This window comes from Gobius niger, assembly GCF_951799975.1.
Source record: "Gobius niger genome assembly, chromosome: 20".
Taxonomy (NCBI): Eukaryota; Metazoa; Chordata; class Actinopteri; order Gobiiformes; family Gobiidae; genus Gobius; species Gobius niger.
Window position 1 is genome coordinate 24728616 of NC_136871.1, and position 22490 is coordinate 24751105.

The window sequence follows — 22490 nt, forward strand, 5'->3', positions numbered from 1 at the left end:
GTGAATGATAATGATTTGCAGTAGGGCTTCATTATTATATGAATGATATTGTATTATTGTTATAGAAAACAAAAACCAAAACAAAAGCACATTGCGTGTCGTGGGATCATAGTTGGTGATGTCTTTCCTGAAAAGACAAATGGATATAATGAAAATGTATGAAGGTAGGCCCATGTATTTGTCCTTCAGTCTCATCAACACAAGGAGAAAAAAATATTAGGCTAGAGACAGACCCAGACAGTTCTGAGAAAGAGAAGGCACTGGTCGAACTTGTTTATCAATTTGGTCTTCTTGCCTGGGGCTGGTCGGGCTCCAGCCTAATGGTTAAAGTGTCTGACCTCAAATTTCCTTTATTTCCTTGAGAAAAGTAAAGTCCCTCGAAATACAAATACATGCAGTCCGAACTCTAATAAATGATCTCTCACGTAAGATGTGGGACAATGTGTGTCTCACGCAGTTTGTTCATTTCTAGACCTCCAAAGGAGAGATGGATAATGCAGGTGTTGATGTGTTTCTGTAATAGAATCAAGATCAATGGCTGCACTCAATGAACATGCACTTTGCACTTTATCTCTTGTCAAGGAGTGAAGGTATGTTGGAAAGAATCCAGTTGGATGCCTGGAGCGTAATTAGTCGGACTGTTCAGTACAAAAGTGTCTCTCAAACATTTCACATACATACAGTGCCTCTCGAAAGTATTCATACACCTTTCTTACCAGTGCTCTCCTTGTTCGCTCTGATATTTTAGATGGACAACCGTGTCTTGGTAAGTTGGCAGTGGTGCTATACTCTTTCCATTTCTGAATGATGGATTGAACAGTTGCTCCGGGGAGATAACTTAATACTGCTTTAAACTTCTCCACAGCTTTATCCCTGACCTCTCTGGTGCTCCTTGACCTTCATGATGTTGTTTAGTGACCAATACACTCCGACCACAGCTCTGAGGGCCTGAAAGAACAGCTGAAATTAAACTGAGAGTAGATTACACACAGGCGGCCTCTATTTAACCGTTAGGCCAAGGAGTGAACGTTCTGGAGTCATTAGGAATGTTTTAAAGGCAATTTAATGCACTCAGAAAATGCTGTATGATACTTATGCACGCCCCACTCTTCGGTTTTGTACTTTTTGAAAAATAACAGAATCATGTATCATTTAGCTGTCACTTCACAGTTGTCTGTTTCTTGTATGTGAACGTTCAGTTAAAAAAATCAAAATAAAATCTTTATGTTTAGGGTTGTAAACATGACAAAATGTACAAAGGTTCTAGGTGTATGAATACTTACGAGAGGCACTGTAGACAGCAAATGTATAATCATTTTACACTGGCTGTAAGTTTGACTAGTCTATGTCTGAACTCTATAAGCAAAAGTGTGGACTATCACTGTACAATGCAAGAATTGCCTTTTATACCTTTTACTCCAGTTCACTGTAATTGCAACTCTCCCAGCCGAAAATAAAACGGTGGCTTCTGTTTGCCCCTTTGAAATCTAAATATAGAAACATGCTTTGTTAATTGTTCAGTATATTTCCGAAAATAAGTCCTCCATCCGGACTTTCTCTTTTGTGCAGAAGGAAACAGATAGCGACTTCAGGATGTTTGGACGAGATGACTTTTGGACCAAGTTTGACACATGTTCAGGACACCGCTGTATGACGTATACCCGCTGTAGAGTCCGGATTCTCTCTCTTTACACCTGAAGGATTGAAACTTTCAGATTTTTGAGCTTGTCAGAATGTTTTTTTCCCAAAATCGACCAAAAACAAGATGATTACAACATGATAAATCAAGTAAAGGACGCAAGAAAGGAAGAAAAAAAAAACGTCTCATCAAATGTAAAGTTGTGTAAATCAAAAACACTGATCCAAAGTGCCGAGGTCATTTCCATAAGCATAATGTCAGTCACAGTGCATGAATGTGGGACATTTAGACAACATAAATGCAAAGCTGCCCCAAAGCTAAAGCTACATTTGTCACTCAGACAGGCCACCACTGTTTGAAACTCCCTCTGCCGCGCTGCACTACAACACACGCAACTCATTAGCTGACCATTGTCCATTGTTCTTTGTGTGCGCCGCTTCCATATGCGTTCATTACAAACCCCAATGTAAATAGATTCCTTGTTGCCGCACGTGACGGTTTCAAATTGTTAACATAACTTGCCTGAATATAACATTATTCAAGGGGTTGTACACACTTAACGCCCCACAATTCAACCTAAACAAAGAAAACAAATGATTTTCTGGATATACACACTTCCCCATAGAGTAGCCAAAGTATTTCCTCAAGTAAGAACAACTCAAAACGTTACCCGAGGACATATATTCAGTACTACATGGTACATGGCCAGGGGCACCTAGAAGAGATGCTGTGCCTAAATGTTAAATGAAGAACCTGTCACCTTCTTGAAGCAGAATTTCAAACCCCACAGCTTGTTCTTTTGGACCCGACAACTAGAAGCCTTCAGAAGAAAACACCCAGGATAGTAATCGGCTTGCAATCCGTGCCAATTTCAATTTTGGACAAGATATAAACATAATATCTTTAGATGCGGAAATTAAGCACATTGAAAGCATTAATTTTATTTCCGTAAAATTTGCACACACACAAAAACAATCTTCCGGGGCTTTCTTCCAGCAAATGCTGCCAGGAGCCCCCCCCTGTGTCCCAGCGTCCATAATTAACAATACAAAGCATGTGCTGCCCCCAACCTTCCCCTTTGAGAATTGCACTTACCAACACTCATTGAAGCAGAGCCACGGACGAAAGGCTTGCACAGGGAACAGACTGAGTATAGTGAAAGCCAGATGGTGAGTCACACTTCAAAAGGACAGCTGCCCACCAGACACTCTCCAGAATCTTTACAGTCCCAAAACATAATTACAGTACAACTACAAGTAAACCACGGCGTAAAAGGAAGTTTGCGAATGAAAGATTGTAAAAAGGTGACTGAGATTTTATGGTGTTTCCAACTTGTTACAGTTTAACAGCGGCATTTACAGTACCCAGGACGGGTTTGTTGGTTTGAAACGCCATAAATAACAAATATTTCACCTCCTAACCCCCGCCTTAACCGAGCGCATTTTCTTCTTCTCGACTGGAGCTTACCGCCTATTTATGCATTTGAAAGCTAAGACCTACAAATCACATTTTTTCCCTTGCGTTGTCGCCACTTTTTTGTTGCGTTTTTTCCCACTCTCTTGATGCTTTATTTTGGACTGCGTTTTCATCCAAGTCAAACTGAAGAAAATGCGTGTGTGTGAGTTGGTTACCTTAATAAATCCTTTTCGTGTTCACTCTGGGGGTAATACAAATGTTAATGGGATGATTGGCAACTTGACTGCCACCGGACCGGGGTCACCAATACACACTAATAGAATCACGAGGAAGAAGCTAACATGCTAACGGGCAAAGCTAACTACAGGCTAGCGCCACTTTAAAAGGTATTTACAGCCAAGTTTGAGTGAAAAAAATTATTTCCATTTGTGTAATTGGATGCACAATATCCCTCTCTCCCTTTCTTTTTCCTGTTAGTGTAGTATTTACTCTCAATTTACTCAATTAATAAGTTAAAAAATCGCAACTTGCTGCGGCACCTGCAGTTACGCTTATGGCCTCTAGGAGCATGAGTTACATATTAATAATAATAATAATAATGCATCGGTTTTATATAGCGCTTTTCTGGACACTCAAAGACGCTTTACATTACATTATTCATTCACTCCATACTCGGTGGTGGTAAGCTACTATTGTAGCCACCGCTGCCCTGGGGTAGACTGACGGAAGCGAGGCAACCAGTTTGCGCCATCGGCCCCTCCGACCACCACCACCACTCACACACTACATTCACTAGACTTCCTGGTGTTCCCAAACGGTCTCCCATCCAAGTCCTGCCAGGCCCTTCCCTGCTTAGCTTCCGAGGTCTGACGGGATTGGGCAGAGCAAAGGCGGTATGCCCCTATATTATATTCAAATGATTGATGATTGACATGTTACAAGAGTTCCTTATAATGTTGAACTTTTTCACTTCATGTTCTAATCATCTTAAAACGTTCACCTGGATTTGTGTGTGTGTTTTTTGTGTCATATTCAGAGGTTGAACTAGATTTGCCTCATGCATTTCAAAATGGACAAAAAAAAAGTCCAAATGATCTGAGCATGATTTCTCTCCAGACATTTGCACACAGCCTTTTGGTTCTTGTAAAATTGCAGTTTGGTGTTGGTGGTTTGGTTGGTGAGGGCTTCACGACAGACTACAATCACAGTTGGGGGTCGTCCAAGGAGAGCTGTCTGCTGCTGCCGCTCTGCAAACTGGTCTTGGAGTTTTTCCTCACAAGTTGTTCAGTCGCCGTGTCTTTTTGCATGACCTAGAACGGAAAATAGATTGTCAAATGTATAAACTGTTATGGATAGTTTTTCTAAAGGCTCGTGACTGCATGTGAAGGAGCGAACTTGTAAAGCTTCTGCTAATTAGAGGCAAATGTTTCCTGTTTATGAGACTGTGAAGCTGCTGCTGGGTTGTAAAATAAAACACAGGTTTGAGGTTGGATTCCAGTATTCAAAGTTCATACGCATTATAGGGAAATCATTTGACCACATCTCATGTTGTTTCCGCAATTAGGGCCGCACAAAGTAATCACAATCAAATTTGGCGTTGAAATCAGAACAGCGCCGCACGAACTCGCACGCTGACCTCGTGTATGATTCTTCTCCGGAGCTCTCCTTTGGACAGCGGTCTCTCCTCGTCTTCTGCAACATTGAGCTCCTCGGTGTTGCAGTTGACGCTGTGGGCCACAGTTTCTTATAGTTTTACAAGTGACGCAAAGAGGTCACAATGTCCGTCATCCAAAAACCGAACCTGTCGATGGTGGTTTGCGCGGCGCCGTCCTCATGAAGCATCTCGGGATTCTGGCCCAGAAGAAATTTTGCCAGGTCTTTGGGATTGTAGTCTATTTCAAGATCCTGAAAGAACAAAAAACAAAAAAAAACATAAAAGGATTAGAATCATTAAACGATTTCCCACTGATTTAAGGCGAGACACTGCAGGTAAACTGGGAAAAAATGTATATTTACAGATATCAATTTGAAACCTTTGCTGTAGATCACTGGCATAAATATGAGAATAAAATACATTGCAAGTTTTCTGTCATTTTATCTTTTCATATAAGAACAAGGTGTTTTATGCCTAAAAATGCCCCAAATTTCCCATCTTTTCGGCGACGAAATCTGAATAATGGATAGAGCTACATTCAAATTTATGGTTTCATTTTATTGATAAATGAGTTGCCAAGACTTTCTCAGAGGGGATTTTGGATTTCTTGTTTAGTTTTAAAATAAGCTGTTTTTTAGTGGAAAAATGTGTAAAAATTTAACTTTAGCCTTATTTTTTGACATTCAAAACTCAATAAATTTAGGGCTTAGGGATTAGATAATAAAAAATCCCTCTGAAAAAAATCTTCCAAATATTGTTCAGTCCAAGGCTGGAAAATGTGAAGTCTTTAGGTCCGACTGACGTGGACACAGTGTCGCCACAATGACACAAAAATGTGTTTTGAGAAAAAGGCCCTTGAAATTGCGTTCTCCCATATAAGTCTATGGGGGAACATTGAATCAGCGCAACATTTAAACATGTTATTGTGAAGATTAGGCATATTTTCTGTTTTCGGGTGAAAGCTTATATGTTCAGAGACCAATTTGGCCCAAAACCTGAAAATTGAAAAAATTGAGTTTTGCCTGTAGTGTCTCCCCTTAAGAGAAAATGTGGAAAAAAGTGTTTCCACCAAGTAGTCATGGAGTCCAAAGGCTACTGCAATATGATGCAGTTGTTATCTGGCTGCATTAACTTTGGCAAATGATTGTAGTCGAGCCGAACGTTTGCTATATTTTATGTTCATGATGAGCTATGATAAGCTCTCATTTTTATTATCATAGTAAATGCTTCACCTCTGAACCACATGAACCGAGCACATTTCCCCCAATCTGCTATTACCCATATTTAAAAAGCTTCTCCAGAAAAAAAAAGCGTCCAAGTAGTGAAAAAAAAAAAGAGACGAAAATGAAAACGCAACAAAAACAGCCACAAAAAAAAAGCAATTCAAATGTGACACGAACGCCACAAAAGGGCAAACAAAAAAAAGGGACAAATGTGCGACTAAAATGTGACAAAAAAAAGCCATGGGGGGAAAAAAAAGAAGTGACGAGAACACGGCAACCGAAGTACTGTTTAGATCCGTTTTGAAAGTCTTTCAAATGAGGCGTTAACACTGGCCTAAAGAGCCCAGTTCAGAAGCTTTAATATTTGAGTAAAGCTGATCTGGAGAAAGATCGGGGTGGGGTTAGGGTTAGGGTTAGGGTTAGGGGTTAGGGTTAGGTTAGGGTTAGGGTTAGGGTTAGGGGTTAGGGTTAGGGTTAGGGTTAGGGTTAGGGGTTAGGGTTAGGGGTTAGGGTTAGGGTTAGGGTTAGGGGTTAGGGGTTAGGGTTAGGGTTAGGGTTAGGGGTTAGGGTTAGGGTTAGGGTTAGGGTTAGGGTTAGGGGGGTAAGAGGTCAATGTGTAATAAGAGCTCAAAGGGAATCTCAAAATTCACAAATCCATCCTCAATGATTTTAAATCCATTGAGAAACCAATCGCAAGAGCAGTTAGATCCGCTCTCTTCGCTGAAACAACCAATCCCAGGAGAGAACATATCATAGATCCTGGCCTTGACTTTCTACCATCAGTATTATTATATTTTTTTTTTTATTTCACCAGGAAAGTCCAATGAAATATGATATCTTTTTTTAGGGGAGTCCTGACTTTAGTCCTGACGAAGGAAGCAAACGAAACATACAAACTCCAGTGTCCTCTCGTCCAGACAATACCTTTGACTGCAGATAGGCCCGTACTGTGAGGAGCTCATTGGTCTTCTGTTCAATCAGGCTCAAATAGGACATGATGTTATTGTCATTGATCCCTGCGGACGAGCCCAAGAGGTCCTCTATCACCGACTGGTCACACTCCAGTTTAGTGAAGATGCTACTGACCCCTGTAACGTGAGACGAGATACAGAAACCCCGCATGTGGAAGCGGTATGTAAAGCATCCACCTTCACATTTTCATATTCATTCAAAGAGGTAGAGGTTGTTGAACTCGACAAACCTGTTTTAACAAGATCCAGAGTTTTGGTTATGTCGTCGGCTTGGGTTTCATACTCTTCCGCCTGAGACACAAAGTCCTGTTGTTGGTTGTTGATCTCTTTGACCAGCAACCCGTGGTTCTCCTGCTGCAATAAGCCCTCCACTCGAAACCGCTCCATCTCCTCTTTGGTCTGAAATATACGAAAAGAAAAAGAATGGTAAAGATGCATCGATTGCATTTTTTGGGGCAAATAATCGCACCTGGCTGATCTGCTCCCTCAGCGCCTCGGCCTCTTTGTTTTGCTCGTTCACAAAATTGAAGAGAGCAAAGTTCCTGTCTTCAACTTTATAAAGAAAGGGATGAAAAAGAATACATCAGTCATGCATATTATTTGTTATAAGTAACACTTAACAGTCAAATCAAAACCATTTATCTACAACAATATGGATGTGTTTATGCTACACCCATTTTAATTGCATCCCCCTTAAAGAACCAGCAATCAAGCCATCTCAATGTTAAATTTCCAAATGTCATCAAAATCGGTTGACCATTTGACATAGTTTAGTTTAGTTTAGTTTAGTTTGTTTATTTGAGCAACAGATGCATACAGGTATAGTATACATATAACATACTAGGGCTGTGCAATTAATCGAAATTCGATTATGATTTCGATTACAACAGTAAACGATTACAAAATTAGCATAATCGCAAAAAATCGATTATAATTATTTTTTTCCCTTTTTTTTTTCACATAATTTTTTTTCACATTTTTTTTTTTTTTTCTAATTTTTAATTTGGGGATTTTTGTAATGTTTTTGATGGATTTTTGTCACTTTTTTTGATGTATTTTTGTCTTTTTCTGCTGGATTTTTGTATTTTTTTTTGATGTATTTTTGTCACTTTTTGGATGTATTTTTTGTCTTTTTTTATGGATTTTTGTCTTTTTTTGCTGGATTTTTGTCACTTTTATGCTGGATTTTTGTCATTTTTTTGCTGGATTTTTGTCATTTTTTTGCTGGATTTTTGTTACTTTTTTGATGGATTTTTGTCACTTTTTTGATGGATTTTTTTAAAGGCAACAAATAATCATTTAAATAATCGTGATTTCAATTATGGCAAAAATAATCGTGATTATTATTTTTTCAATAATCGAGCAGCCCTATAACATACAGAATCTTTCACAACATAAGAGGTTAGTGCTGCTCAAAGGGAGTAGGAAGAAGTTAGTTCTAACTTATAAGGCCCAACCCCCCCTTTCAGACTTACACAACTTAAACTACTGCTAACGGCACAATATTTTTAATGTGTAATTAGGCTTTAGCCATGAGATCTATGCGGCAATTCCAGGCTGAGGAATTGCCTTAGTAGCAAATTAAATCAACAAACGGCTCCTCTTAGCAAATCCCAAACAGTAAAGTCATTAGTTCATGACATTCTTGTGTTTGCACTTGCATAAGGCTGAAGGTGCACATTCTGGACATCACATAATAAATCCGGATTCATAACATACTTCTCATTATCGGATCAAAATAACAAAGACAATTCGTAGTTCAGGAACAGATGATTAATTACAGGAGTTTTGCATACTTTTCCAGTATTTGCTTTCTGTACATTATTTTTAAATTGTACTACAGTTGAACACGTTTTTAAATCCTCTTCTAATGAGTTCCAGAGGTCGACTCCACTTCGTGTAACAGACAGACTTTTTTGAGTTGTGCGGGAATATTTTTTCTTAAGATCCATTTTCCTTCTCAGGTTATAACCCCCATCACGGTCTGAAAACATGATTTGAATGTTTGCAGGGAGTAGAGTGTTTTTTTTGCACCAATTCTGTAAATTTGAGAATCTGCGACTGTATAAAATAGTGGGTCGGTGTGCTCCCCATATCCGACTTTGTGGATAATTCGTAAGGCCTTCTTTTGTAATTTATATAAAACATCTGCATTGCTTTTATGCGTGTTCCCCCAGATTTCCACACAGTAGGTCACATAAACTTGAGCTTGAGCATTGCTTTACCCTGAAGGAACTTGGCCACCATCACTTCCAGGTCGTCTTCTCCCGTGACCTTCTGAATCCTCTCAAACACTTCCTCCAGAGTTTCCAGCGACTCCTCCCCCAAAGAGTCCATTCTCCGCGCTTCCTTCGCATCTGCCACTGACATCAAACATCAATCTCTAATAGCCGTGCGTTTCGAGCGATGTCAAACTTAGAACCGTTGCCATAGAAATATTGTAAACCACTGAGGAGATTGCTGACATGTTTTTTTTACCGATGGCATCTACAGTGTTACATGGTGACTGGAATCTGAATATAATAATTACTTGACAACCTGGACACCGTACTAGAGCTGTGCAATTTGAGAAAAGATTGAATCATAATCTGATGAATCAATCACACGGTGCTTCCGATTGACTCGCACGTCTCACCTTGTCTGTGGTCTCCGTCGCCCGGTCGGTCACCGCACTTCGTCGACATGAACGATTTGTGATTTTGGTCATGTGAAATCAGCCTCTCCAGCTCCTTCATCTCGACGTTGTACTGCGCCAAGTCTTTCACTGTCTTCTCCCTCATCATGGACATTTTGGTCTGGGCCTCCACTCTGATGCATCAAAATAGGGACATTTCCTTTTACACGTCAAGCAAGCGAGCAATAGAAATTCATTGCCTTTGAACGCAGTTACCGGGCGTCGTAAGCGGCTGTGGACTGGTTGATGACTTCCCCGATCTTTTGGCGAACCTCTTGGAGCTCCTTTGAAGTAAAGACAAATGTTAAATAACAGACTACAAACAAATCAAATTATTTTTTGCTGTATTAATATGACAAGGGCTATGCAATATGGAAGACAATTGCGATTTTTTTGTAGAACATTTGTGACTACATATTCCAATAAATGACAACAAAACTGAAAGCAGTTTGTTAGAGAGTGCGCCGGTTTAATTAATACTAGCCTGGTTTTACCAGACCCTTGTACTCATTGCGTTTCGTACAAGGGTCTGGAACTTTCACAATTGAGCTCCGTTATCTGGTGGGAGGGGTGAACTCCTTTGAAACGACTGGATCTGATTTTCGCTAGCGTTTAGTCGTGACGTATGTTGCGCCCGAGTGAGTGAAGCAGCTATCATAACTTTTGGGAGCATTCCTTGCACATTCCAAGGCTTCAATTTTAATTGCTGGATATTTGGGAGCTGAGCCCGAACGGATTGAAGAGCTTCCAATACTTTCGTATCCGCCGCCGTTGCCAAACTACAACCCGCAAATGCGGCAGAAATGCTTGACGTCACCTACAACCCCCGCCTCCCCCGCTCGCTGAATGGTAGGTTGTAGGGAAATTATAATTGACTGGAGTTTACGGCTGGCTAAGGCCAGGCTAGATGAATACTAACTCTCCCCCATTCATTCTCAATGGGAAATATGGATGCAGTACACGTTTTGGCCACCAAGGTCAAATTGGGGGGCGCTGTTTCACTCCTTTCGCAAAGTTAAGGAAACACTGTCGTAGTGTCTTGGTGTTTATCAATCACAGAGCGTTGTAGCACATCAGCTACCAGTTTTCCAACTTTTATTGCAAAGGTTGTTGACATCAACAAAGGTACGTGTTAGAAATTGATTTAAAAATGAATGTATGCTGAACTGACACTTTAAAAACGATCTAATATGGCATTTTCTTTGAGTTAACAAATGAAAGAGTTAAAGTCACTGTAGGTGCTGTAGATACAGGTGTTGCTGTTGTTTATGTTTTGCACTATATTGCTACAATTTTAGATGTTCTACTTAAACTAGGCTTTTGCCATAGTTAATTTGTTTTATGTTCATGTTATGTGCATAGCTAGAATCAAATGCAACTGTATACCGACAAATAAAATAAAGTAATCATTATTATTTGCAGTTATATGTGTTTCACATGATAACACTTTTTCATTTTGGCCCTCGGAGACAAAAAGTTTGGGCACCCCTGCTCTAAAGCCTAGAGAGTATGCAGAGTATGACATGATGTTTAAGTGCAGTAAATAAAGCAATCAGGTCAGTTAATTGTTCAAACCTTGTCCAGTCCTTTATGCAGTTGTTGGAAGCGAACTCTTTCGATGTGCAGCAGTTGCAGCTCTTCCCTCAGCCCCCTGTTTTGTGTCAGATGTTCACTAAATCGAGCCAAAGCCTAAACAAATCCAAACATCATGAGACCTGTTTTTTGGTGCGCGGGAATAGACGATCAAGACTCACTCTGTCCAGTTTGTTTTCTAAAGTGCGAATAGCCTTCCGTGTCCGTCGGACCTCAGTCTTGAGTTTGTCTCCTTGGCTCATCGCTCCTTTCCTCAACTCTGCCAACTTCAGCTCCATATCAGAGATCTTGAAAAACAAAAACCACAGTTAGATATTATGCTGAAACATACTGCCATTTGATATACAATGGCAATAAGAAGAATGCCTGCTGTATGTCAAAGTACACAAATAAACCTTTTAGAAGATGCTGTTGTTTAAGTCTAGAGCACCAATTACATTTTTGGGAATATTGTTTGGTTTCATGTACAGCTCGATGGCAAGACACGTTAATATTGTCATCTGTTAGAGACAATGCAATGTCCTGACCTCTTTCTCCAGCTGCCAGTGGCTCTCTTTCTCTTTGTGGAAGTCCTCCCTGCTGAGTTGAATGTGGTCCAGCAGTGTCCTCAGCCCCTGGGTGTCCTCCTGGTCCTGCTGCTGTCGGCTGAGGCTTTTACACACTCCCAGGTTACACTGCAGCTCCTCTTTCTCCCTCAAAAGCTTCTCTATCTCCTCTCTGCGGACATTGCAACAAACCTTTATCCATGACTCAATATAAATCCATGAAAATATTATTATTATTATTATTATTTTTGGTCGATGGTGACATGATTAGAGGACAGTGTAAAATGCAGTATAAAACCAAAAGAAATATTTCCAGTCTCCGAGCCTGTCCTGTCCCGTATTCGTTGACCCAATCCCTGAACCTCATTTTCCTAGTCCCACCCGCCTCCCTCACTCACACCCACCGTGGTCCCCCTACTCCTGCTAGGGGGGAAAAAAGAGAGAGGGTTTCATGTACTTTACAACCACTTTTGTGATACCATGATTGCAGAACGACATTTCACTAGATGTAGAATAGCCAACTGTTGATTGTTGGATGTTTGTTTTGAATATTAAGCTTATATCCGGATACTTTGCTGAATTGATATTGATAAAAGAGGTTGGAGAGGTGTCTCTGGGCTTGCCACTTACAATTAAAGGTCATCTGCACACAGTGACAATTGGCTTGTTGCACAGTATGGCTATGCTAGTTCCTCTGACCTGAAGTTGTGAGCGCAAGTACTTCCTGTCTGTATTCTTTTCCTATACAAATTAGCACGGACCTGCTGGAATAATAATCATATTTTCTAAAGATTACGTGGTGGACAGTGAGTTTCCTGGAAGATGATCATTTACTGTGTGTTCAAATCTTGAGTTCAGAGGAGACACCTGTGATCATAAAGGATTGATAGTTTGTCTTGAAGCTAAAGGCTAACATGCTATAAAAAATTGAATAAAAATATATAGCGATAAAAAAATGAAAGCAGGACAAGATGGTTTATATGCAGATTAGTTTATATTTGAGGCACTATTTCAAATTTTATAATAAAATGAAAATATAAATGAAATGAATGTTAGCCTTTAGCCTCAAGACAAACTCACTGATCCTTATAAACATAGACGTCTCCTCTACGGAAATATTTACACTGTACAGCAACTCATTAGCCTGAAGTAAGTGATCTTCTACCAGGAACTCACTGTCCACCACCGAATCTGTAGGAAATACGATGATTCGAACGAGTCTAAGCTAATCTTAATGGAAATTAATACGGACAGGAAGTACTAGCGCCCACAGCCTCAGCTCAGAGGAACTAGCGTAGCTACATTGTGCAACAAGCTAATTGATGTGTCTGATACTTAACAAAAAATTGCTCACAATTTGAAAAGTAGGTAGTAGTATGTATCTAAGCAGGAGGTGTTAGTATTTATTTTTTCATTATTTAGTATTAGTATTTTTGTTATATATGTATATATATATATATATATATATTTGACCTTTCATTCCACCATGCAAAAAAATGGCCACAACAGATTACTATAACACTCACTCTTGTTTGCGGATCTGTTTGCGCGCTTGAATGCTGTAGGCCTGTCGATCGCCATCCATAATCCTGAACTGTCTCTGCAGTTTAGCAATTTCTGACAATATGCAAAGATGTCATGTTATTATTTTCGGAGTTAGCACCATTATTGCGTGCCGTAAGAATATTGTTCAGTATTAGTGGTATAAAAATCCGATAGTAGGATCTGACCTGAGGCGTCCACATCCATCTCGCTCTCGTCTGTCCGGGCACTGATGGCGGATCTTCCTCTCGGCATGATGGACACTGCTCTTGTGCTCTGAACCATTTCATCGCAGAATGTATTTAAAAGAAATAGACAGATGACATTGTTACACATGTCTCGAGCAGATGCCATGTCCTACTTTTACCACTAGAGTTCGGACTGAAGCGCATACCAATGAAGGCATCAGGATTTTAGCTCAAATGGGCCAAACAACAAATGCTACTTTGTCAGTTGTGCCCCCTTTTTAGTTGAAAAACACCTTAAATGACAATAATATCATAATATGAAAAACAAAAATGACGTCCAAACTCATATGAGGGTGAGAAACAAATAAAAGTAGAAATGATCAGAAACTAGAAACTAGAAAAGAACAAGAAAGGAACAGAGAGTGTTTGGGAATGTGTTAATTCTTTAATTGTCATTCTGGGACAGCCAACCACAATAGAGCCTTATAAAAAAAAAAAAAAATAGGATTGGCTTTGCATATCTAACAATCATGAGTTAAGGATAATATTCAAATGATTGTAAATGTAACACACGTTTTAGTGAAAGCTTTGAGTCTTACCTGCTAAGGCCAGATAGTAAAGAGTCCTAGGCTGAAAAGGTTTGTTGTTAGCAACTGTTGCTACGTCCCATAAGACTGCTGCCCTGTGTCTGGTCTTGCAGGGGCACACAGGAGGGAATGAGTGTATAGAAAAAAATTAACAAATAATAAATGTAGCCTACGTATGTATGTTAGGGCTGGATTATGTCCAATTAATTAATGACTTAAGATTTGATGCGATTATAAATATTAATCGAAATTGATCACACTTTAGCAGCACTTTTTCCATTTCCTTTTTCCTGCAAGACGGTGCTTAGGAACAAACACTACGTAAAAAGCCCAAACCAATTTTATTGTCAAACTTGTTTATTCACACAGTTAAGCGCCTGCATAAACATATTCCATAAGATCATTCTCCAAAATAAATCTAACTGCTATTGTCTTTGAAGTGTTTGAAAAGATCACAGTAAAAATGAAGAAAATATAAAAGAAGCATCAAAAATATACCTTGAAAAAGCTAATGCAACCGCTATGCGTAAATGCAATTATTTAATTCATTACAAAGGCCATAATAAACTTGATTTAAAAGTCGAGTCCCACCACTATATGCACACTTCACTATAAAAGTTGAATTTAGTCTATGTGAGTAATCTATTAAATAATATTTACTCAACTGAAACCTATTGCTCAGTCTCAGTCTCAGTTTTGGGCTGAGGCTCGTCCTCCTGAGGAGGGGTTGGAGGGGCCCCCTCCAGAACAGTGCAGAAATACTCTACTTTATTGAGCTCAGGCTTCCTCATAATCAGATAGCACTTGGGGAAATAATATGCTGCCATCAGTCCAAAGTTACTGGTGAGAGAGAAAGAGACGTGTGCTATGGACTTCATCTTGGTGCTCAGTCCGATATAAATGGGGATGAAGGAGACCCAGATGACGCAGAAGATGAGGCAGGCGAAGGTGATGTCCCGGGACACATTGTACTGATGCAGAGGCTTCACAGCCATGAAGGTGCACATGAAGGAGACCAGCGCTAGGGCCACATTTAAGCCCTGCAACAGAGCGAAGCCAATCAGAGGGTCCACGGGACACGTCAGAAATGAAGACACAAAGTTAATCTCCATGTTCTCCATGTAGGACGAAAGAGACGGAGCCTCCTGCACAAACCAGCCACATATCCCAGCCTGAGCCACACAGCAGGACAGCACCAGGATCCAGCTGCCGGGGCCCCGGATAGTGCTGATGTGAGGAGCCGCCCGCTCCGGGAACTCTGTCACAAAGAAGATCTGTGGAAACAGGGTTAAAACCATGCTAGTAATGAGTGGTAAGTTAGTACTGTAGGGTTTTATGGGACCGTGGCTTGTGTCACCTGTAGAGAGATGGAGCCAATGATGGACAGAGCAACTGTTTGACAAATGGAGGTGAATGGCAGCTGCAGACGACACACTACATCTGTGGGCTGTCCAAAAAACAGCAGCAGGCTCAGACACGCCCCCATGAGGCCGAGGAGTGCCACAAAGGTCAGGGTCCCACCTGAGGCCAGCACCAGCGGGGTGCTTCTGTGTCTGAAGAACAGCAGCAGCACCGAGCCCTGGGACAACAGCAACAGCGCTGCAGCCAACAGCATCAGCACTGACTCTATGCTGTCCCACCACAGCACCTCGAAGGTGGGCTCAGTGCAGGACGTGCTGCGCAGGGTGGACCACTGGCGCTCTGGGCACGTAGTGCACTGGATGTCATCTGGAAATATTTTATTTAGGCGTGTTCTGTCAGAGGAGCACACTATGTGTTGGGAGACTCACCTGGCTTGGCCTGGTAGGTCCCGGGCTGACAGTCGATGCAGTCGAAGCAGCAGGAGTGGAAGCCTTTGACTCTGCGCACCTGTCCGGGCCCACAGGCCGCGGAGCATGTGGACACTGGCACCTGCAGTGTTTGCAGAAAATTAAATTGAGCAGGACTTAACTCAATTATCACCAATCTATACCCCAACTGTATGTTTTATGCATCTTACTGTTGAATCCTCAGTGTGCCATGTGAAGAGGGTTGTGTTAATAGTTAAATTTGACAGAAAACGTCCAACGTTTTGCAAATGCACAGCAGAGTCTTTCCAAACCCACTGGATCACGTTGTACCCAACATTTGGGTTTCCGTCACTGTCAAACTTGAAGTTGGTGCCATTTATGTCAATAGAAATGTTCTTTAAAACCTGCATCAGCTGCAACAACACAAATAATTGTTAGATAATTTATTTTTAATGTATTTATTTTATTTACAGTTGGTACAAACATTACTTTGGAAGAACTCAATATAAAACCTTCTACAAAATGCTCTTTTCTTACAGCTACAAAAGCATTTGATTTGTTGCCTATTTTTCAAGTTCCCTGAAATGTTTCAATATCCCTTTCCACAGGTCACTAAACTTACTCACAGTACCGAGTTAAGAGTCTCTCTCTCACCGTCCATGGATAGATTTTAGTTGTCCCACGTTTCCAGTCACACACAGTGCTGTTACAGTGTAGAAGTTGATGCAAAGCCTCTGCCACACTGTAAACGGCAGCATAGACACTAAATGCCTGTCGCTGAACTGCGGCGTCCTCCACGATGCTCACATTGGCTGGAGATAAGCTCCGACACTGCGGACAGGGGTCATTCGGGTCAAAGCTGTTTGGTGGGGGATTGAAGACTTTTCTCTCTTCACTGATTTTGGTGAAAAGAGTGCGTGTGTAGCCAGAGAGCAGCTCCACATTCTGGGTCTTGTCAGTGAATCCAATGATTGTGCCGATAGTGTTCATGCCCGGGAGCGAGGTGAGTTTTCCGTTGTTTGCCCAACTCGTGCTGCCGATCCACACACCGGTCATATTGTTCTTTATGACCTGAAATTGACAGTTGTATTTAACTGACCTGCAATTACTGTAAATTTTACTTGACTTTGACTCTGAATTCAGTTTGGAGTAAAGGCACTTCAGTATGTTTTATTATCTTTGGCCCTTTGTCCACTAACATCTTCCTTTTACCCCCCAAGGAAAGACCAGTAATACTATAACACTACACACACCCTTTATGCTCTTACCTCTGTGAAGAATGCAGCTGCTGGTTCAGCCAGTGAGAACACCACAATGACACTGACATTGGTTGTTTTAATGTTGCTGATGATGAGGTCTATGGTTGGTCCTGGATCCGTGTAGACTGGGATCAGGGCCTGGTAGGCAACACACAGAGAGTTCTTCTCTGCCAGTTTGGAGAACTCCTGCACTCCCATCTGCCCGTACTCCTCCTCACTTCCGATAACTGCCACCCAGTTCCACTTAAACACCTTTATCAGCTGCACCATCACCTCCACCTGCCACTTGTCACTGGGCACCGTGCGGAAGAATGACGGGTACACAGTCTTGTCGCTGAACTTGTCACTGGTGGCTCCATAGCTGATCTGAAATAAGAATGTGCGTAAGGGCTCATTAATGTTGTGATAGCACAGATTTGTTTATAACATTTAAAGCTACAACAGTTAGATGTGTGTTGTGTCTAAAATATAACACATTGTCACAAGTAAGGGTTTGATTCAATTTGACTTTGGCTAGATTATGATGACAAACTTGGTCATCTCCAAATTGGCAGCGTGTAAGGTGCCAGATGTGGTTTGTTTATCCAATCAAAAGTGTAAGTTTATGGAAGAGAGTCAGTCGATTGCCTTTTTCTCTTCCACTGTTAAACTGTTTAGGTTCACATGAACACCTCTGGGCTTTAACAGTCTGTATAAAATGTAACGCTATCTAAAGTACACCGATTTCTGTATCTGCATACTATGACATACCTGTGGCATGAGAAAGAACCCCAGCAATTTCCCAATGATGGACACCATCTCTGAGCTGTAGGGCCCGATGACTGCGGCGCTGCTCGTCTCGTAGTCGGTGTAGTTACACTCCACCGAGAGCAGCTCGGTTGACTTATTCGTGAGGAAGGACAGTGTGGGCTGCACGATGACTGCAGGTTGTCTGCATGTATTGTATATTTTGTAACCTAATTTAATCCCAGGTAGAAGCGTTGTGTTGGCATTGACTTCATCTATGGCGTACTTCATCACAATGGAAAGGCCAAGTCCAAATACATCCAAACTGTGAGAACAAAAACATTTTCTGCAGTAAATATGCGGTTTCCAAAACTCTTATTACATGTCTGTACTTGTATACTAGAATGATTGCAGTGACCAGTTTGTCTAAAAAGTAGCATAGAAATAGATTAGTAGTCAAATAACTGTACAGTGTCTAAGGCTCAATGAAACGGCACAATGTTTGATGACCGATGTTTTTACCTTGCACAAGTGATGTCGTCAGGCTGGGTCCGTTCACTGAGGTTACTGGTCAGCAAGTTGATCGGGAACAGTCCTCCGAGGAGAATGTCTCCAGACAAATCGAACAGATTAGTTGAAACATTGTTAAACCACTCATTTGAACTGTAAACCTGAGTAAGTGCACAGTATAAGACAAGAAGCTGCTTCAGACATGTTGAAGCCATTATGGTTGAAGCTGTCAGCCTCTAATGGGCAGTTTTGACAGAACTGAAATACTGGGATATTATGCAAAGTTGAAGCCAGTGTGTTAGGCCCCTCCTTTTTTTCCCTTGTAGTGGTGTGAATCCACAGCCAGTTGTCTCTAATGTACCGTGCAAGACCTGCTTTGACCTTTTTTGCTATTATCAATCACAAAATAACACCTTTTTAAATTAAGCACAATGTATGAGAAATATGAATAGTGGGATGGGTGTTGCGGGCCACTCATCCCCCTGTAAATTGCGCTACCTCTCTGCTGCTCCTTTTCTGCTCCATAAAAGTATTGAAATTCTGCTTCTTGTGTCATTGTCTGCACTATACTGAGATTGTGTCACTATTGTCTCAGCAATACCTGTGGAAAACACAGATTTTTTTGAAAGTGAAATTGTTATTACGAGTGTTGTGTGCTCCATGTAAATAAAACCTTTTGCATGTCATGTTCGCATGTTGTTGCTGAGATGGTGGCGTTCATGTTTCCGGAGCATTTTAATCTAATTTGTTTGTGGACTTCTGCCGGATTTAAGCAGGCGCTGACAGAAGATAAGCATGTGCTCTAACAAACAAAGCTCCACCTGTGTGGGTTGACTTCAGATACATTTCGAGGACACACAGGCACAAGTTCGTGACCCTGCCATACCTCATTTGATAGCTCTTATGATGAGATTGAAATGTGTGTTGAAGAAAGTTCATCTGCACATGCACATGCACGCACATCCAAACAAGCTCTTATTTAGCACATAAAAGGAAGGTTTATGATTTAGTAGCCTATGGTTGCACTGCCTCCCCATGATTCAAACATATCTTTAAACCAGTTCACAAAATGGATGAGCAGAAATTTTTCCACGGTATTCACTAACCTTTAATGCAGTGAAGGGATCACCATTTACACTGCGTTCCAAATTATTATGCAAATTGTATTTTTGTGTCAAAAAGGTAAAAAAAAATAAAAAAAATAATGAAACTCATGGATGGTATCGTGTCTCGGGGCTCTATGAATCACTGACATTAATCTCAGAGACCTGGGATGATTAGTTTTCAGGTTAAGCCCAGTTAAGGGAAAAACTACTGAAAAAGGGTGTTCCACTTTATTATGCAGATCATCATTTTCAGGCAATATGGGAAAGAAAAAGGGTCTCTCTGCTGATGAAAAGCGTGAAATAGTTGAATGCCTTGGTCTAGGTATGAAAACCTTCGATATTTCATGAAAGATTAAGCGTAATCATCATACTGATAAGAGATTTGTGGATGATTCAGACACACTCGGGTTTGTGCAGATAAAGGCACAATATGGACGGTTTCTGCCAGACAAACACATCAGATTAAGAGAACCTGTCTGCTACAAAGCAGCATACAGGTATTTGAAGCTGCTGGTGCCTCTGGAGTCTCCCGAACATGAAGGTGTCGGACCCTCCAGAGGCTGCAGTTGTGCAAAAACCTTCTATCCGGCCTCCCCTAAACTGTTCATTGAAGCTGATGAACAGAAACGGCTGCAGTGGCTCAGGAATACATGAGGACTCATTTTCAAACAGTCTTGTTCACTGATGAGGCCGTGTAGCCCTGGATGGTTAACTCAATGGAGTAGTCAATGGTTGGTGAATGACCACAATGTCCCAACAAGGCTGTGACGTCATTAAAGAGGTGGCGGAGTCATGTTTTGGGCCAGAATCATGAAGAGAGAGCTGGTCGGCCCCTTTTAGGATCCCTGTGAAAATTATTAAAAACTGGCTGCTATGGGCATAAAAGGAGACTCATGATGTGGACCCCCTCCTTCCCTGACCTCAACCCTGTTGAGAACCTTTGGAGCCTCAACAAAGAAAACATCTATGAGGGTGGGAGGCAGTTTTCATCCAAACGGCAGCTCTGGGAGGTTATTCTAACATCCTGCAAAGAAATCCAAGCAGAAACTGTCCAAAAACTAACAAGTTTAATGGATTGAAGAATTTTGAAGCTGCTATCACACAAGGGCTCCTTTGGTAAAATATAACTAGATTATAATTTGTTAATATTTTTTTGATTGAAATAGCTTTTGATTTCAGTAAATATGACCTCCTAATGCTACAAATTCAACAAATGACCATTTTCAGTTAATTACAAGCTTTAAAATGTATTGAAACGATGAGTTGCATAATAATTTGGAACAGTGGATTTTGAGGTTTTTACTATATTTATTTTTGAAAAAAATACTGTTATCACTTGGACATTTTTTCAACCACTTTTAAATGACCAGTTAAAGACTTGAACATTCTGCTGACTCTCATTTGAGTTGACAATTTAGAAAATCTTGTCATTTGCATAATAATTTGGAACGCAGTGTAAAATCACACAAAGAATGATTAGATTTACCACTAAAATCAATATATGCTCAGGCATAGAAAAGTATTTTTTGTGAAATCTAAACCATGCTTTTGCTTATTGAAATTATGTGGGAAATTATGGTATTATTGGAAACATCTTCACATATCAAGGAAACTCAACTGACTGAACTGACTTGATTACTGACAATCAAAGATGATTTTGAATGTTGGATTTGAATCTATTGTATTTACCTTTTCCCACAAAAGTAAAACAAAGGTGTGTCAGTATTTTTGTTTTTACAAATTGTCCTTTCATACATTGCTCATGGACAACTTCTGATGTAGGGTTGGGCAACTCTTTTTTTTGCAAGGGCCACATGAGAAACCTGAATTGTGTCAGAGGGCAGCGCCGATGACAAATTGAACTTATTTCTGCTCAACTAAATTGCACTTAATCATATCTGTTGCATTGTCCTCATCTCTCTGTGAATGTGTAGCGTATCCGTGTCCCTACATTTGTGTCTATTTGTCTTTACCTGTTATTGTCTGTCTTTGCATTTTTACATCTGCCTTTGTGTTGTCACCTGTTATTGTTTGTAAATGTGTGTTGTTGATTCTAAAATAATAATAATAATAATAATAATAATAATAATAATAATAATAATAATAATCTGTAAATAGGTAATGTGAACTTGAGGGCGCTGTGGGCCGGATGAAATTGCTTGGCAGGCCGGATTTGGCCCGTGGGATGCAGTTTCCACCGCTGTTCTAATGTGTCTCTGGCCGATGCAAATTCACAGGGATGACAGACGTCACACAGCACAGCCGGGTTTATTGTGGTTTCCAGCAGCAGAAAAACTCTTGCACGAAACATTTGAATACACAACAGTAGTCTTGCAAAAGGAGCTACATAAGACGACATCTTGTTTCATACACTGTATGTTTTAATTGTAGGACTTTCTGCAACCCAAAGTCGATTATTAGAGTGATGCATCTTTTTGAAGTAGAGACAAACATATTTATGAACTACACTCACTGACACCCTTTCAGTACTAATATGCATATGGGATTGAAAAGATAAGCGATTTACACAAAGCATTGACTAAGTGAGCCATAACAAGGTAATGCATCTGCTACAGAGGCTATATTATAAATTATTTCATTTCATTTTTTATTTATTTGAATCATTCAGAATATTCTGTAATTTTTACATAAAATAATTCAGATAAGGAAAAATCTTGGACAGTTGAAATGGAGCAAAAAAGAAGACAAACTTATATTATGTGCCCTTTTCTCCAAAAGAAAGTCCGAATTATAGCTGACTATTTGAAGAAAGACTGTTTCTCTCCGTTTTGATTTGGTGCACAACATGACTTTACTTACCAGCACACTCATCTGTTCTGTTATGTGTAGCTAGACTGCAGTATATTACCATACGGCCTTTGCTCGGCCTGATCCCGGCAGGTCTGGGAAGCTAAGCAGAGCAGGGCCTGGTCGGTGCTTTTGGGACCGTTTGGGAACAGCAGGAAGCCTGGGTGAATGTAGTGTAGAGTGAGTGAGTGGTTGGTGGTGGTTGGTTGTGGTTGGAGGGGTCGATGGCACAGACTGGTTGCCTCGCTTCCATCAGTCT

The 22490-nt window shown here is 40.6% G+C and overlaps 2 protein-coding genes across 2 annotated transcripts; both read right to left on the bottom strand.

Moving 5' to 3' along the window:
- Window positions 1-4115: 4115 nt before the first annotated feature.
- Window positions 4116-14193, bottom strand: odad1 (outer dynein arm docking complex subunit 1). Its single transcript, XM_079578298.1, has 15 exons — window positions 14045-14193; window positions 13446-13533; window positions 13242-13332; window positions 11698-11887; window positions 11332-11457; window positions 11153-11266; window positions 9794-9861; window positions 9539-9711; window positions 9129-9266; window positions 7373-7455; window positions 7134-7302; window positions 6857-7020; window positions 4857-4960; window positions 4692-4782; window positions 4116-4365 (listed from the first exon to the last, which is right to left on the bottom strand). The coding sequence occupies exons 2-15, from the start codon at window positions 13510-13512 to the stop codon at window positions 4258-4260; spliced, it is 1686 nt and encodes a 561-aa protein (XP_079434424.1). The 5' UTR covers window positions 13513-13533; window positions 14045-14193; the 3' UTR covers window positions 4116-4257.
- A 510-nt stretch (window positions 14194-14703) lies between these two features.
- Window positions 14704-22255, bottom strand: tas1r3 (taste receptor, type 1, member 3; the record flags this gene model as incomplete). Its single annotated transcript, XM_079578437.1, has 9 exons — window positions 14704-15306; window positions 15390-15760; window positions 15823-15943; window positions 16032-16235; window positions 16477-16893; window positions 17091-17447; window positions 17832-18132; window positions 18330-18478; window positions 22244-22255. The coding sequence occupies 9 exons, from the start codon at window positions 22253-22255 to the stop codon at window positions 14704-14706; spliced, it is 2535 nt and encodes an 844-aa protein (XP_079434563.1).
- Window positions 22256-22490: the final 235 nt, after the last annotated feature.

What these genes read in the sequence shown, in the direction of transcription:
- odad1 (XM_079578298.1), bottom strand. Translation starts at nt 13,512, where the DNA reads ATGCCGAGAGGAAGATCCGCCATCAGTGCCCGGACAGACGAGAGCGAG. An exon ending in GATGGATGTGGACGCCTCAG is followed by an intron (nt 13,333 to 13,445) that starts GTCAGATCCTAC and finishes GCATATTGTCAG; the next exon opens with AAATTGCTAAACTGCAGAGA. An exon ending in AAACAGATCCGCAAACAAGA is followed by an intron (nt 11,888 to 13,241) that starts GTGAGTGTTATA and finishes CAATGTCCGCAG; the next exon opens with AGAGGAGATAGAGAAGCTTT.